Genomic DNA, 18,414 nt, shown 5'->3' with positions numbered 1-18,414 from the left:
AAACTCAACGTCTAGAAATAACAAGCTTAGTTTATTCATGTTAGGTTTGGGTAGTATTCCGTTCATATTATATAGGTTGGTACACGTCGTTGTCCATAATACATTATGTACATTTTCCATTAATTGAGAAAATGACTCTGGGAGAAAAATTACTATTTCTAATTTATTAAGAATCTCTTCAAATTATTGGTAATTCCGGTTAAAAGGGATTGAAGGCCTTACGAAAGAATTAGCAGGTTTCTTGATAAACTTTTTAGTAAGTTACGAATATATTATCATGATGTTCGAACAAAATTTTTTTTTATTTATTTTAAAAAATCAACAGATTTTTTTTACGTATAAATAAAAAATGTAAGGACGGGTTGTTTCGGAGAATTTGAACAATTCATCAAATTTCAACGTTCGTTTTCGGGTTCTGTGAAAGTCCTATTCAAGTTCTGTTATTATATCATTATCGGCTAGTTGCTTGACAAAACTGAAATAAAAACAGAAATTCAAAAAATCTTTCACAGAACTTGAAAATGAACTTTGAAATTTGATGAATTGTTCAAATTCTCCGAAACAACCCGTCCAATGTTCGTTTGTTCAAAATCTTATATCTCCAAAAGTTCCATTAGAATACGCGTGTGTTTCTATATACCCATATTATGTAGTCACCTTTGACAGGTTAAATAATGTTTTTCTTCAAAAACAGCGCTATCTGTTGGACGTAAAAGCAAGACGCGCTATTGTTTCTCTATATGCACTGACAGACTGAGCCACAGCAACGCGTGGCGGGGTACAGCTAGTAAATAATAAATTTATAAACAATACAAATAAATTCTACAGAAATATTTTCACATAATACATATAACAATCAACAACAACGGGTCTAGTCTCCGTGGGCTAAAATAATTACAAAAACCTAAATATTTAACGTGTGTTTCGTAGGTAGGTATTAAGTTATCGATTATTATTTACTAACTAGCCCAAGTCCCCGGCGTTTCCCGGACTTTACGTAGAGTTTTTAGAAATCTAATGTAGCCAGTGACCTTCCTCTTGTTTTGAAGTTCAAGTGTGCAAAATTTAATCTATTTCGTAAAACTGTAGATTTTTATAAAAAAACAAATCCATGCCTCCCGCCAGCCATAGACACTCTTCTTTAAATAAATAGATAGATAGTTAGGTAGATTATTTTATTACGAACCGCATATCCCTATTACCTGTTATCTACCTACTACCTACCTATGTACATTATAAAATTAATATGTGTTCACTCGCAGCTTCCAATGTCGATGGTAATTTTTTTTTTAATTTCTTATTTTTTTAAAATAAATTCATTTGAATATTTAAACCAAGTGTTTTATGGATGTAGATTCCAGTAATTTTACGTAAAATTATATCCTGATGTAACAGTTATGGACCAGATCTTCGATTGCTCAAAACTTCTACAAAGAATTATTTGGTAGCTAGTATCATCAATATCCCAGAGATGGCAAGAGAAGTAGAGGACGTCAACACATGAGATGGGAAGACGACCTAAAACTCACGGCTGGACATCAATGGAGAAGAGTAGCGCGTGACAGGTCCCAATGGAAATTGTTAGAGGAGGCCTATGCCAAGAGGCAAACTGAACTTCGGGATATTTTATAATAAACAAAACATTCCTAATATTAATGTACCTAACAGAAGTTCAGAATAAAAGGCTTATTATTATTATTATATCATCAATAAATGATTTAGTTCAGAAAGATTATATTATGGGTGGTTTATTTATTTTATGATTTTGACAAAGTCGCGACACGCCGCGCCATCTGTGTTTAGTGAATTATAACCATAGAGAAAACCAGCTTGAGTTCATTCAAACTTCGAACATGTTTATTTAAGCTTCAAACCAATTCAAACTACCCATTTTGTAACTTTGCACCGCGATTTTTGGCAGGACCGAAAACCTTTTGTTGCTGGAAAAATGGCCGAGGACCTTTGAGTGCAACTTTAAAAAAGCTTCCGTTTTTGTGAAGCACTAAATTATTATCAATTAAATTATTAAACGGCTCACTTTACATTCTGTATTCCGTAAGTGTATTCCAAACTTATTAATTAAATAAAAGAGTGAGATCCAGCGTCCCTTTCTTAATCTTCTTCACTGCGCTTTCTTCAGCGTTGCATTATTTCTGGATTTTAGTCCAGTTATCAAATACATCGGATCCGGTATGATTTTTTGCTGAGGCCCGATGAATGATCCAAGTTTGGACCTCGAGCGCCAAACGCAACTTTGCCAAAATTCCAAAAAATATTAAACATTCTATTGTTCTTCAGTTTTTTAGCGATTTTAACCCTGAAGGGCTAGTTTACAATTATAACTATGTCGTACGTTTTCAAGGTTGACTGGATGGGTTGTTTCATAGAATTTGAACAATTCATCAAATTTCAATGTTCATTTTCGGATTCCGTGAAAGTCCTATTCAAGTTCTGTTATTATATCATTATAGGCCAGTTACTTGACAGAACAAATTTCAAAGTTAATTTTCAAGTTCTATGAAAGATTTTTCAAGTTCTGTTATTATTTCAGTTCTGTCAAGCAACTAGTTCAAGTTTTGTTATTATATCATTATAGGCCAGTTACTTGACCGAACAAATTTCAAAGTTAATTTTCAAGTTCTATGAAAGATTTTTCAAGTTCTGTTATTATTTCAGTTCTGTCAAGCAACTAGACTTTTCTTAAACTATAATAAAACATTTTACCTAACTTTTTATAAAAACAGTAAAAACAAACCTCCCAATAACCTTAAAATTAGCCTACATAATGCTAAACTGTAATAAAGTAACATGCACCTCTTGCTTTGAAATTGGAAAAATTGAAAAGATCAAATATTTGGGTATATATATTGACACAAATTTAAACTGGCAACCACAAATTAATAACACCGTTTCTAAATTAAGATATCTGACGTACATATTTTATAAACTTAAGGAAGTACTCAATGTTGACAAATTGAAAATGATTTATTTTTCTCTAGTGCAATCCTCAATTATGTACGGTATATTAGGATGGGGTGGCGCACTAGATACATTTATAAAACCACTAAAAATAGTACAAAATCATATTATCAAGGTTATATATAATAAAAAGAGGACATTTTCGACTGATCAATTGTACAAGGAATCTCAACTATTCAATCTCCGTAAACTATTTTTACTTCAAAGCCTGAAATATGTCATGAACAACCAAAATAAATTTCAAAAATATGAACCCATAATCAACTTTAGAAGAAATCATGTATTTTATACCCCACAAACCAATACCAAACTAATGCAAACTCACAGTAGCTTTATTGGACCTCACACTTTTAATCTACTACCAAAAAAAATTCAAGTAACAACTAAACTAGCGCAATACCAAAAAGAATTAAAGTTGTGGCTGTACAATGCAAATGTTGAAGCATTATTCATTTAATTTTTACTTTTTGTTTCTGTATAGGTATAATGATAAAATAACAGAACTTGAATAGGACTTTTACAGAACCCGAAAATGAATATTGAAATTTGATGAATTGTTCAAATTCTCCGAAACAACCCGTCCTGCCGCGGAACAGGCATAATCAAAGTTTTTAATTTTATACACATTAAAACAAGATCTTTAATTGAGAATGTTTTTATTTAAAATTAAGGATAGCATAGTGGATGTAAATGTATATAAGATGAGGTTAAATCAGTAGATGGGCTCAGGCTTCTGTGTAACCAGCAAACCAAAACGTTTCTTTATGGTGATCCTCTGGCGGGAGTAGGTGTCTTGTGGGGAGAACCGAGCTGGAAACATAAATATAACTACATTAGACTTACATATAAAATTACAAGGTGCACTTTGAAGGCTTCATCTTCAGCCTATTTAATTAATTGTACAAATTGAATTAAATAATCATAAAAACAGTAAATTTATGCAGCACTTCACTGTTTTTAAAATTGTGCAATTTCGGCATTGTTGACGTCATGCCGGCAAACGTTTTCTATATCATAATGACGGATGTACGATTTTAGATGATTTTAAAATCAATAATTATGAATAGAGATATTAAAATTACACATTTTAAACTTTTGTAAAAATACCCCATTTAGCAATATTTTATGTCAAATAGACATCAACTACCTTAGTGGAAGATATACAGAAAATTGGGACACTCATAATATGCACATTTTATTTGAAAAATACTATGTAATATAATATAATGCATTTTAATGATTATTTCTTTAACATTAAAACCGATTGTTAGTGATGTCAAAGTTTTAGGGTTAGTTTTTTTTTCTTCCCTTATTTAAACCAAATATGAAGTGATGACCCTAAAATACCGGTACCGTGGCTCACGCTCTTAATAAATTGAGTCATGACCGCTATCATGACTATCGAATATCGCTGAATCGCTACAGTTTGGAATTAATCAAAAATGGGCCTAAGAAAAAGAAGTCACAAACCGTTTTTTTTTTTGCGAAATTGATAATAAAATGCATTATTTTGAATTTTTGGAAACTGAAATACTTACTTCTCATTATTATCTAAGTGATACACAGTGGTTTTTCTATTAAAAGTGCATATTAACCGTGTCCCTATTGTCTGTATAATTTACCACAACTTTAAATAGCTGAAACTATAAAAATTATGCACATTTATGATAAAAATCAATTCTTGTTAATAAAATAGGCTAAGTCTTCTGGAATTAAACAATTAAATGTCAAGTGTGTGAAATTTATACAGAGTGTCCGGCTGTAAAGGGCGCTAACTTTGGGAGGTAATTCTTAATGATAGTAGAAGTATAAAAAGATAAATAACATTTTTCTAAATTTCAATGTTTATTTTCCCCAACAAAAATATTTTTCCATAGAAGAATATTTATTTTCCCATACAAAAACAATTTAACTTCTGAACCTAATGGTATGCCTATCCCTAGTAACAATAGGAGAGTGAAGAATACAAAGCTGTGCAATTCCTAAATAAAGAAGGAAGTTACATTCCAATAAATATGACTAAAAGCATCTTGGCCTCTTTATGGTGCAGATTTATGCAATCCGTGTGGACTGCACATCCCCATCACAAATGCAGTACTAATGACAGTAAATATAATATACATCGCTGGAAATCGTTAATATGTTAAATTTATTTTTTAAAACACTCCATATCAGTTCAATTTCTAAATTTTTACCTTCAACTACCGTTTTTAACATGCATTTAAAAAAAAAAAACTTTTGAACCAACTGAATGACAATAAACAACATTTTGCATACAATTACAGGGATATTTAATATTATTTTTAAAATATTAATGCACACGTAAAATCCTTCAAATTTGACATAACATTGTAGAAGCTAATTGGAACGAGTTCAGTAGGTAGGTACTGCCAACATAAAATAATTGCTTAACCAAAGCTATAAATGCAGGGACCCACTATTTATTTATTTATTGGACAATTTGTATAGCGCCACTTTTGTGAGATATCACCTCAGGGGCACTAGTTCGAAATTAGGTACAAAAATGTAAAAATCTATCAATTTAAATAAAAATGTAAATGTTCGTTTGGTCAAAATCTTGAATCTTCGAAAGTTTTTTACCGATTGCTTTGAAATTTTGACATAACATGTGTGCACCGATACTATATGAATAGATGTCACCTGTGACAGATAAAAACATGGTTTTTTGAAAAACAGCGCTATCTGTTGGACAAACATGCTTTTTTTTAAAAAAAAACAGCGCCTGTTGGATGTAAAAGCAAAACGCCCTATTGTTTCTCTATCTGCACAGACAGACTGAGCCACAGCAAGACATGGCAGGGTACAGTTATTAATGAAAAAAGTGCTTTTTTTATAATATACATAATTTATTTCTATGAAAAAAAAGTCAGGGTTTTTTCACTATAGTAATAAGTATAAAGTATTTACATCACCCGGTTTTTTATTTACATAATTTGAAAGTGATTCTGATTTTGGTAAAATTTCGATCGCGCTGGCCTCGCTTATTATGAATATTTTTTAGATAAAACCTTTAGATTCACCTTAATTACTGTACGACACAACTTTTAACCTTCGGGGCGGTGGAAAATATTGCAATAAAAATTTCAATTACGTAAAATTAAAATTAGCTTTCGTTTTGTGAAACGAGACCGTCCATTTTAAATCTTTATTTGTTTATTGTCAAATGTCATTTTGTTTTGTTGGTATTTCTGTTACTATAGGACGAAACGAACGGCTAGAAGTAGCTAGAGACAATCGCGCGGGCGTTTTTTTTAATGTTAAAAAATTCCGTCAAATTAGTATTTACCTAATATGCATGCATTGTGTGCGTTGTGATTGAAATTTATTAGCTGGATTTTATTTTTTTACGTTCAAATTTTATTTAAGATAACTATTTCTGCGATGTTGAGCGGCTACGCTAAGTTTGTAATACAAAAGAAAGTGCCCCTTTTATAGCGCCTGCTCGCGTCAAGGCAAGAAAAACATCCCAGTTTTCAATTAGTTTAGCGGCTACGCTAGGTTTGTGTAACATGGTTTTTGAGATATATATATATATATATACAGGGTGTATCGGCACTAACCCGACAAACTTTAACCAGCTATTCCTTAGCACATTTGGAGTAAAAAATGTTATGTACACTTTGCTGTCCGGTAACATTTTTTTTCTTTTAAAAACAAAAAATAAATAAAATTTCCACACTCCGCTACTGCCCACAGTATAGGGGTAAAATAATTGGCAACGCCGCGCTACTGTCATCTCTTTCACACATATTCTGTCTCAAGTCCCGTGTGGTTCCCGCCACCCCGTCTCGTATCAGTGGTCAGTGCTGTTTTGGGAGTTCGCATGTCATCAAGTTTCTAGTTTCGTTTTTGTTTTGTTATCTAAGTTTTTACTGTTGAAATATGCCCCTCAATTATCCACCTGCCGAGCAAGCAGATATTGTTTTTGTTTATGGATTTTGCAATGGAAATTCACGAGCAGCCGTAAGGGAGTATCGCATGAGGTTTCCTGGAAGACGCGTCCCACACCATGCTACCTTTGTCCAGGTTTGTACCCTATCAATTGTTTATTGAAACTATTTACATTCATTGATAATGCCAAAAAGCGCTTTTGAAATTTAAACTGGGAACATTAAAAACATAACAAGGGGCCACCAACTTTAAAAATGTAAATTGTACTTTAGGTGATTTGTGTTCAGTGGTCACTAAACGGCGTTTTAAAAAGTTAATTAATTTTAATCTCTAATAAATGCATCATTCACTGCAATTGAATTCACTCCCTTTCTCACCATGGGATTATTTAAATTACTTGAATTCAATTTCACCCCTGTGAATCCAAGATATCAACCGTACCTAGTTAAGAAAATTATAATTTAAAACACTTTGTTATACATTTTACTATAAAAAAATGAAATAAATGAAGAGAAAACGTAAGTTTTCTGATATGTGCCTAAAATAAGTGTTCTTTAAAAATAAAATGAGTGAAAAAGCCCGCGATTGTTTATTTGACATTATTACTGAGCTGAATAATAAAAGCAGTTGTTATTTGTTGTTTTGTTTCAGATGTATCAACAATTGCGTGACTGTGGCATCGGACGGATTGAAGGCGCCGGCGGAGGACACAACATCGTTCCTGTGGCAGTTGAGGAGAGAATCCTGAACTTAATTACCGAAGACCCCACGCTGTCCGTGCGTCGGGTCGCTCTGATGATAGGACACAGGGAACACATGGCGGTATGGAGAGTTCTGAAGAAGCACGGGCTCAAACCTTTTCACTATAGGCGCTGCCAAGGCCTCATGGAGAATGACCACTTTTCCAGAGTCGTGTACTGCAGAAGAATGCTGCATAATGTCATAAGAGATGCAGACTTCATGAAAAACATATTGTTTACCGACGAAGCACAGTTCACTAAAACAGGAGTGCTAAATGTGCACAACTTGCACCATTGGGCTGAACAAAACCCCAAGCTTGTTCGGGAGTCGTCGAGCCAGGACAGATTTTCCATCAACATGTGGGCAGGAATCCTGGGAAATCAAATACTCGGTCCAATCGAGTTGCCTCCCAGACTAAATGGACCGATGTATTTGGAGTTCTTACAAGTGCAACTGGGCGAGATTCTGGAAGATGTGAACCTCGAATTACTACGGAGAATGTGGTTCCAGCACGATGGAGCCCCACCACACTATTCGATTGCCGTGCGGAACTACTTGGATGTCGAGTTTCCTGGTCGTTGGATAGGCCGTGGAAGTCCGGCCATTGCTTGGCCACCAAGATCACCCGACCTGACCCCCCTGGATTACTACCTGTGGGGGGCTCTCAAGGAAAAAGTGTATGCTAAGCCAATAGCCTCAAGAGAGCAACTGCTCGAACGAGTGATGGAAGCCGCTGCAGAAATTAAAGCAAATCCTGCAAACTTAAATAATCAAAATATAACAAGACTACACGCTTGCATCGAAAATAATGGTAGTCACTTCGAACAAATGCTCCAATAAAAAAATTAACATAAACTACATGTCCGCATTTTCATTTATTATTTATTGGTAAAATTCTCACAATGTCATTCATTTACACATCAATATTACCTACATATCAATATTTAATAAAATCTGTAGAAGAGTATGCCCGTCGGCATTCAACAAGTTTTTCGACAAGTGTGTCGAAAAGCGTCTTCTCTCTTTCCTACACACTAAATATTAATGGTTAAAAATGAGACGACTGATGCTTGTAAGCGCGCCAATACGTAAAAACAACGAAACTCGAATAAGAATTGCCAGGTGGGTTTTTTAATCGCTTTAATCTGACTTTAAACAATAATTAAACACGTAAAAATTATTTAATATAATATTACAGTACAGTACTTTGAACCTTCGCAATAAATTTATTTGATTTTAAGTTTAGTTTGTAGAACTCCATTTCAATTTAGAGATTTTTTTTATTTTAACAGTCTTATTAAAAAATTTATAAAAACAGTGTGTTTATAAACAAGTTCTGCTAGTTGTAATTATTATTACGCGTGACAGCTGTTTCACCTTCTGACGGCATTATCAAACTTTGGTAAAGCCACTTACAGACGACGTAAGTGATAACTTTCTTTTTTTATTATTCTGGCTTTATTGATTTCCGAGTAAATTGTCGTAAATTATTATTTGCTAATCCCAATATTATTTGCTAATGCTAATAATTAAGTGAAATTTTAAACAATGCAATAATAGGATTATTGCATTGTTAATTTCACTTAATGTCGTTGGTATTTCCAACTGATGACTCAGGGGTTTATTTCCCTGAATAATTAAGTATTTTGGGGTCTAATTATTATGCATTTCATTACATCCGATAATTTAAACAATTTTTATGTTGAATTGGGGTAAGTTTTATGGCTAAGGGAAGGAGTGGAAGGTGAGGAAGTACCTGGATATTCAGATCTGGTCACCAAATACGGCTAGTCATTTCAAGCAACGTTTAAATTCTAAACCTGGATATTCAGATCTGGTCACCAAATACGGCTAGTCATTTCAAGCAACGTTTAAATTCTGAACCTGGATATTCAGATCTGGTCACCAAATACGGCTAGTCATTTCAAGTAACGTTTAAATTCTAAACCTGGATATTCAGATCTGGTCACCAAATACGGCTAGTCATTTCAAGCAACGTTTAAATTCTGAACCTGGATATTCAGATCTGGTCACCAAATACGGCTAGTCATTTCAAGCAACGTTTAAATTCTAAACCTGGATATTCAGATCTGGTCACCAAATACGGCTAGTCATTTCAAGCAACGTTTAAATTCTGAACCTGGATATTCAGATCTGGTCACCAAATACGGCTAGTCATTTCAAGCAACGTTTAAATTCTAAACCTGGATATTCAGATCTGGTCACCAAATACGGCTAGTCATTTCAAGCAACGTTTAAATTCTGAACCTGGATATTCAGATCTGGTCACCAAATACGGCTAGTCATTTCAAGCAACGTTTAAATTCTGAATTAATTAATCAATTACGAAAAAGCGTGGGGTTAAGAATATTTTTTTTAAATTATAGTTGTAATTTATTGTCGATTTTTTAAAAAAATTGCGATATTTTAAATAAAATTTAATAATTATTGTTTAAATAAATTAGCAATCTGGCAGCATTCATTTGCAGGTGGTCAATCCAATGCAGTCATGACGTTTGTGTGAGTGCTTTCCTTTGTCTCAGTGTGTTGCGCAGCAGTTTTATATGAACCGTTTTTTGATTCATCGGGATTGTTTTTAAAACTATACATTCTTTGTACCTTCAAATTAGTGGAAATAAACTTAAGTGTGTCAAGCTGCTCGTTATATTCCGGTAATTCTGGAAGGCTTTTAACATAAGCAATAATATTCATAAATCACATTCCGCGAAGTTGTAAATAACTAAATTTATTAAAAAATATACGTTGTAGGATAGCCTAGCAAGTAACATTTTGACAGAGCACTTACGGTGATTTAAAAAACAACGGCGCTGTTCAAATAATCCAATTATTATTATTGATAAGTACCTAAGTGAGGAAAATTGTTTTTAAAAGTGCTCAGAATTATTGGACTTCGATTATAAATTCAGGAAATCTACTAATTAGTTTCTTAGTTTCAAAATTAGACTATTTAATACGTGAAACGCGTAAGAGGTGAAACCAAAGCATTCCAGAGGTGAAACAATTTAGATACAAAAATAAAACTGATGTGTACAATACAAGAAGACAATCAGTGATTCGCATACGAAAAATGTGAATAATCATTATTGTTAAATAAAATATTTCTTTTCTGGTACTGGATTATGTAATACGGGCTTCGTTCGCAGCAACACGCGAGAGTTGCGATGTTGCTTTCAAATTTTGACAAAGGATAAAACAGTGGTGACATGTGGTGAAAATATGTTTAATTAATTTTTTATTAAAAAAAAACGTTACCGGACAGCAAAGTGCACATAACATTTTTTACTCCAAATGTGCTAAGGAATAGCTGGTTAAAGTTTGTCGGGTTAGTGCCGATACACCCTGTATATACCATGTTACACAAACCTAGCGTAGCCGCTAAACTAATTGAAAACTGGGATGTTTTTCTTGCCCTGACGCGAGCAGGCGGTGTTAAGGGGACACTTTCTTTTGAATCACAAACCATGTTACACAAACCTAGCGTAGCCGCTAAACTACTTGAAAACTGGGATGTTTTTCTTGCCTTGACGCGAGCAGGCGCTATAAAAGGGGCACTTTCTTTTGTATTACAAACTTAGCGTAGCCGCTCAACATCGCAGAAATAGTTATCTTAAATAAAATTTGAACGTAAAAAAATAAAATCCAGCTAATAAATTTCAATCACAACGCACACAATGCATGCATATTAGGTAAATACTAATTTGACGGAATTTTTTAACATTAAAAAAAACGCCCGCGCGATTGTCTCTAGCTACTTCTAGCCGTTCGTTTCGTCCTATAGTAACAGAAATACCAACAAAACAAAATGACATTTGACAATAAACAAATAAAGATTTAAAATGGACGGTCTCGTTTCACAAAACGAAAGCTAATTTTAATTTTACGTAATTGAAATTTTTATTGCAATATTTTCCACCGCCTAGAAGGTTAAAAGTTGTGTCGTACAGTAACTAAGGTGAATCTAAAGGTTTTATCTAAAAAATATTCATAATAAGCGAGGCCAGCGCGATCGAAATTTTACCCTGATTTTTTACAATCCATTATTGTGTTTTTTAGTTTAGCAGTATCTACCTACTGAACCTCGCTTCGATTAGCTTCCACAATGTTATGTCAAATATGAAGGATTTTACGTGCATACTAATATTTACAAATAATATTGAATATCACTATTTTTAATAATCGTAAATGCAAAAAGTGGTTCATTATTATCATTAAATTGAATCAACGGTATTTTTTTTAATGCTTATTAAAAACGGTAGATGTTGGTAAAAATTTACCAATATTTCGACAATTGAATTTAATAGCCCTTATAACTCTACTTTAGAAATGCCCACATTTTAGAATGTAAAACAGCAAGAAGCATTCTCATATTTGAGGTTATTTTATATAATTTAGGACTACATTCCGTGGATGGATATTCTATGCAAATTCAGAATAAAGAAATACAATACAACAACGTACCTGGATGGGCAGATAGAGTTGGGTTATTGGTGGGATCTTCCCTCTGGAAAGATATTAAAAACACACGGTAAATAAATTGTTTTGGAACAAGCACGTTTTCAATTAAATTTAAAACAAATAATAAGTACCAGCAATGTGTAGACCCTCTCGCCTTTCTCGTTGAGGTAAAATCTCAGATACATCTTTTTCAATATTTTATATCACGTTTATATTATAAAACGAATAATTCAAGCGTTTAATTGCACTTCGGATTTGACTTTTTCTGCTTATGTCAAAGTCAAAAAACAACTCGGAACAGAAAACGTGTTATTCTTCCATAGAGAAAATCAAAACAAAAATCCAGAATGAGATTTCTATGTATTTTAACTTACAACTAGAAGCCCGTTGAAATAAGTGTCACGCGAAAATAAACTATAATCGTATTAGTTTTAGGTGTGTATTTGGTTTGTATTGTTATTATTATCAGAATGAGTTTTCTGAGACTCAGGAGATTTCTAGCTTTGCGTCGAAAATACTTGCCACAGCGATAAAAAATTTCCGCGAAATTCAACACCTAGGAAACCATTGATTGTTTGTTTTGTCAATAATATTATATGGCAAAGCTAGTATAATTAAAAAAAACTTGACAATAGCAAAATAACAATACAAAATGCCAATTGAAATAAAAGATTTTACTTGGAAGCAATCAAATGATTCAATATCTCTATGTGTTCCGTTGAGAGGAATTCATTACTCGCATGTAGATATTCAAGTATCACAAAATTTTATCAAGCTTCACTTTCCGCCATTCATTTTTGAGGTTTTTCTGAGACATGATATTGATGATTCAACTTTGAAATGTTATTATACAGATAAGGAGGCTTTTATAGAAGTAACAAAAGTTGAACACGGAGACTGGGATAAACTTGAAGCTGACATTGACAAAAAAGACAAGGTGCTGTTGAAGCAAAAAATCATCGAAGGTATTCAAGTAAAAACTAGGAAAGCTCTAGATGACCAAATAAAATTAAAAGCCCAACATGGAAAATTTGCAGTTTCAGAAGCAATTGCAATGGATACCAAGAGAAGGAGTGAAGTTGACGCCAAGCGGGATCTTGAACGAAACAATGCAATGAATGATTTAGAAAATTGGAGACAGTCCAAAGCAATATGTTCTAATACAAATATTACTCAGTCGCCTGTAAAACAGAATAATATAAGTAAAGGAAAGGGGGTTATTATCAGGGAGTTAAAGGATGGAGGAGATTCAAAAGCAGAAGGTGACAATAAAATTTCACTTTCTAAAAATACTTCAGCGATAAAGGAGGCAGAACTAAAAAAATCAATTTTTTATAAGAAAGTGATATCTGACATTGAAACTAGGAGCATCCCAGAACCCCGACAAACCACAACTCTTGGAGTTTCTTTTACCGAGAGGATATTTCCCACGCCATGCCGGGAGTCGAGTGCTCATGATGAAGAAGTCTGGATGAAGAATATTACAGAGGCAAGAAGAGCTACGGGTCAGGAAATATTTTATTTTATTATGTTTGTAGTGCATAAGATTCTAGTTTTTCTTTTATACAGAGGCAGCAGAAGTCGGGGACGCCCGCAGAAGACATGGCGAGGAAGACGCGATCAAGTGAATCAGATACTTGAGTCGGGCCATGTCAAGAGTCAGAATAATAGAAGAGTATGTATGAGACGATGTATGATTGTGAATGAGGCAAGGAGTGTGTGCCAAAACTGAGTTGTTTGGCAGTCCGTCCTCTCTGCCTACCCCTGCGGAGAAACGGCCTGATAGTTGGTTAGTTATTTAAATATAATATGTAGATATGAGAGAAAAAATTAAAATGGAGGTCTACACATTTTGGTGTTGTTGTCGTATATGCATACAATACGTAATGAGAAGAAATAGAACTTTACCATTCCCATTGAAATTGAAATTTTGACAAGGTTCACTTCTTGTCCCTAAAAAGATTCCACACAGCATCCCCAATGACGATCTAGGTCAAAGGAAAACTTTCTTCCCCCGTGGAATCAATACAGAAATCTTATTTATAATGTGAGTTGTAAAAATTAATTTTATATTATAACAACAATTTAATGTGCTCGCTTTTGACCAGGGTTCGTCTCTGAAGACCTCCGCCCAGAAGAGCAAGACCCCGTGTGGTGCAAGGAAAAAGGTGACAGCTTCTTCAAGACCGGGAACTACCTCGGGGCAATCAGTGCCTACTCCCACGGCATCAAGTTGTCCAGCAAACTGCCAGCCCTTTATGCCAACAGGTCTGTCTGCCACTTTGCGGTGGGGAACTTTAACAAATGTGTAAGTTAACAAATAAACTATGTATGCTTAAATTGTGATCAGATAGTGATAATAATAACTTTCACTAAACCAACATACTCCATGGCAGAGCTGTATTATACAGAGCGGTAACCTTCGTGACTCCCAACTCAGATTTTTTTCTTTATTTATTTCCGTCAGCTCATCACATAAAGAATATTAAGTAAAGCTTGTATATATGTAATAAACTAGCCGGCAAGTACACGGCTTTACTCATTATACTTACATCAGCCTTGCACTCTTTGCAGATCTCCACATTTCTCACACATACGCCTCAGGGATCTCATTTCCTCTGCCGGCATTGCTCATGGTTATAATGGTTTGGAGTAAAGTTTTGAGGTTGTGAATTCTAGTTTATCTGAAAACTGGGTCTATTTATATGGAAATTTTAACATTCTAAAGAATTGAAAAAGTTAGCTTATTATAAGTTTTTGTTTCCCTTGATCGTGTCATGTCTTCCTCGGGCGTCCCCGACTTACACCATTCACTACTGTTTGGGGAGCGGTGCGAATGCGCAGTGCGCGGGGCGGAGGGGCAAGAGGATTGTTACAGGGCAGTTAACTGACTGCCCGTACTTAAATTGAGCTGCGCCGCGATATGGCTGCGTTTATATAGGGCCGCGTGCATCTTGTAAAACCGGGAACGTTCCAGATGTAGCAAGTAGATCGGTGCGTTTTCGCGGCTTATCTCGTAGGCTCAAAATGCTATGTGCGCTGTACAAACTGATATTCTCAATCTTTCTAGGAGGTAATGTGAATTATTCTCGTAGCGTACCGCTGACCACATTGTTACTATTAAAAAAACTAAATTATAATGAATTTCATTTGACTCCGTATCTCATTCTAGTGCAGAGATAACAGGTTAAGTCTTCCTCAAGCGTCCCCGACTTCTTCTACCATTCAAACCACACTCAACACTCCTGACACTATTAAGAATAAACCACTCTCAACACTCCTGACACTATTAAGAATAAACCACACTCAACACTCCTGACACTATTAAGAATAAACCACTCTCAACACTCCTGACACTATTAAGAATAAACCACACTCAACACTCCTGACACTATTAAGAATAAACCACTCTCAACACTCCTGACACTATTAAGAATAAACCACACTCAACACTCCTGACACTATTAAGAATAAACCACTCTCAACACTCCTGACACTATTAAGAATAAACCACTCTCAACACTCCTGACACTATTAAGAATAAACCACTCTCAACACTCCTGACACTATTAAGAATAAACCACTCTCAACACTCCTGACACTATTAAGAATAAACCACTCTCAACACTCCTGACACTATTAAGAATAAACCACTCTCAACACTCCTGACACTATTAAGAATAAACCACTCTCAACACTCCTGACACTATTAAGAATAAACCACTCTCAACACTCCTGACACTATTAAGAATAAATCACTCTCAACACTCCTGACACTATTAAGAATAAACCACTCTCAACACTCCTGACACTATTAAGAATAAACCACTCTCAACACTCCTGACACTATTAAGAATAAACCACTCTCAACACTCCTGACACTATTAAGAATAAACCACTCTCAACCCTCCTGACACTATTAAGAATAAACCACTCTCAACACTCCTGACACTATTAAGAATAAACCACTCTCAACACTCCTGACACTATTAAGAATAAACCACTCTCAACACTCCTGACACTATTAAGAATAAACCACTCTCAACACTTCTGACACTATTAAGAATAAACCACTCTCAACACTCCTGACACTATTAAGAATAAACTTTGAAATTTTCAGCAAAATCGGTCCAGTAGTATTTGAGTCTATAGGGGATAAACAAAGAAACATTTAATTATGTGCATAGTTATGATTCAGTATTGAACCATTGTTTAAAATGAATTAAGCTATATTTAGTGACCAGATCTAAGTAGGCAGGTACTTCCCAACCCTCCTTATCCCTTTTCCCTCCCCATTTCTTTCAGCTTTACAACATTTAAATAATAACAAAAACAACAGACTAAAACCGAATCTACTAAACTGAACTATACAAAAAAACACTATCTTACTTATTTTAAAATTATTTAAAAAAAAATAATTATAGTACATGATATTTATGTTTATAATTAAATTCATATGTTACTTTGTTGTAATATTAATTTCTTATAATTAAATTATAATATGTAAATGACATCCTCAGCACGGGAGATCCCAGTGAGGATATCATTATATCTATATGTTACCAATGAAAAGAAGACAATAAATCATTATTATTATTTATGTGGGAGTACCTACTGTAGTTTCACTAGCTCTGTTGGAACTCTTGTGATAAAAAAGGCTGCATAATAATATGTTGTAACCAGATAAAATAAAACAGAACACGATAAAATAATAAATAAGGTTAGGAATGTTTTATTTTATGTTTGCACATTTTTCTTCAATGTTCAGTTTTGTCCTGGAACCGTAATAAAATAATATGTACGTTCCAAGGAAATTTTCCTCATTGAAAAATCAATAATTATAATATAAGAATTTATGTTGATTACAGATTGAAGATTGCTCCTTGGCCCTGGAGCTCATGAAGCCTCACTGCCCCTCCAACCTCGAGAGCCGGGTGCGCTGCATCGCCAGGCGCGCTGCGGGCCTGACCCGCATCGGGATGCTCAACAAGGCCATCGGGGAGATGAAGGCTGCCATCCGCCTGCAGCCGCATAACCAGGACCTCAAGACCGACCTCAGTGTCATGGAGAGGGCCTGGGAACAGAACCCGGATTCTGATTAAAAACAAAGCATTATGATATAAGTAATATGTGACCATATTAACTTCTGATTAAAAACAAATAAGCATTTTGATATAAGAAATATGTGAGCGTATACAAATTATGATAATAAAATTTAAAAACTTAGTTTTTCTTCAAAACCATCAGGAATGTCCTTAAACCGACTGTATGAAGATCTACATGGCTCTTTGCCAATCGCTCTTAGAATACGGTATTATCGGAAGGGGCAGTGAAAATGATAATATCCTAAAATCGCTCATAAAAATCAAAAAAGCCATAATAAAAAATTAATCTGAAACTTAACATGTCACTTCTAAAACAACTCTATTCTAAAACAACACTCTAAATACATTAATAAATACAAAAAACAAGAAATAACAACTAACACAAACAGGGTGTCCGGGGGTAAAGTGCGCTAACTTCGAGAGTGAGATTCTACACGATTTTAGAAGTAAAAAATATAAATAACTTTTTTTCGAAATCCCAATGTTTTAAAATAATTTTTTTTATATAAAAAAATTGAATTGTTTGTAGGGGAAAATAAAAATTCGTCTATGAAAAAATATTTTCGTATGGGAAAATAAGCATATCGAAAAAAGGTTTTTTTTCTTTTTTTTTCTACCATCATGTAGAATCACCCCAAGAATTTACCTCCGGACACCCTGTATATTAGAAACACTAGATCTCAGGGTAAAAAATATATCCAACAAGCAACTAAAAAAACAATATTTGGACAAAAAAGCTTCCCATGGTTACTATGGTACTAAACTTTACATCAAAATCCCACTCTCATTCAGAACAATTATATTTCAACATTTAAATCTCAAATAAAAAGCTGGATACAAAATATAGGGAGATCAGGAATGGATAATGTACTAACAATGTACACAGGTATGATTCGAGATTTTCACGGCCAAAAGTTGATTTTGAAAAATTACACATCTGCCCTGATGATGAACACTGCAATACTGTCCGAAACGTTGGCTAAAGAAGGAGGTAGGGCAAAATGGCGTAATACCCCAAAAAAAATCACTATAATGACAATATACTCAACTGAACAAAAAAACATGTAATATATTTTTAATTATTACAGAAAAAACACTGTTCAATATATTTGTAATTACTTTATACTATCCATACTACTAAATTTTAACCATACATGTAAATGAAATCCTCAGCACGGGAGATCCCAGTGTGATCCCACGG

At 34.1% G+C, this 18,414-nt stretch overlaps 2 protein-coding genes across 2 annotated transcripts; one reads left to right on the top strand and one right to left on the bottom strand.

Moving 5' to 3' along the window:
* Window positions 1-2,024: 2,024 nt before the first annotated feature.
* Window positions 2,025-17,210, top strand: LOC149422775 (dynein axonemal assembly factor 4-like; the record flags this gene model as incomplete). Its single annotated transcript, XM_089634003.1, has 4 exons — window positions 2,025-2,055; window positions 12,963-13,613; window positions 14,217-14,416; window positions 16,977-17,210. Coding segments are annotated over 4 exons (1,116 nt in total), but the record flags the coding sequence as incomplete, so codon positions are not given.
* Window positions 3,619-12,430, bottom strand: LOC149422776 (H/ACA ribonucleoprotein complex subunit 3-like). The gene is made up of 3 exons (XM_089633953.1): window positions 12,240-12,430; window positions 12,112-12,154; window positions 3,619-3,789 (listed from the first exon to the last, which is right to left on the bottom strand). The coding sequence occupies exons 1-3, from the start codon at window positions 12,291-12,293 to the stop codon at window positions 3,692-3,694; spliced, it is 195 nt and encodes a 64-aa protein (XP_089490079.1). The 5' UTR covers window positions 12,294-12,430; the 3' UTR covers window positions 3,619-3,691.
* Window positions 17,211-18,414: the final 1,204 nt, after the last annotated feature.

Source organism: Hesperophylax consimilis, chromosome 7 (genome assembly GCF_061612785.1).
Source record: "Hesperophylax consimilis isolate HC1 chromosome 7, BYU_Hcon_1.0, whole genome shotgun sequence".
Classification (NCBI taxonomy): domain Eukaryota; kingdom Metazoa; phylum Arthropoda; class Insecta; order Trichoptera; family Limnephilidae; genus Hesperophylax; species Hesperophylax consimilis.
This window is presented reverse-complemented; position numbering and strand designations above follow the sequence as displayed.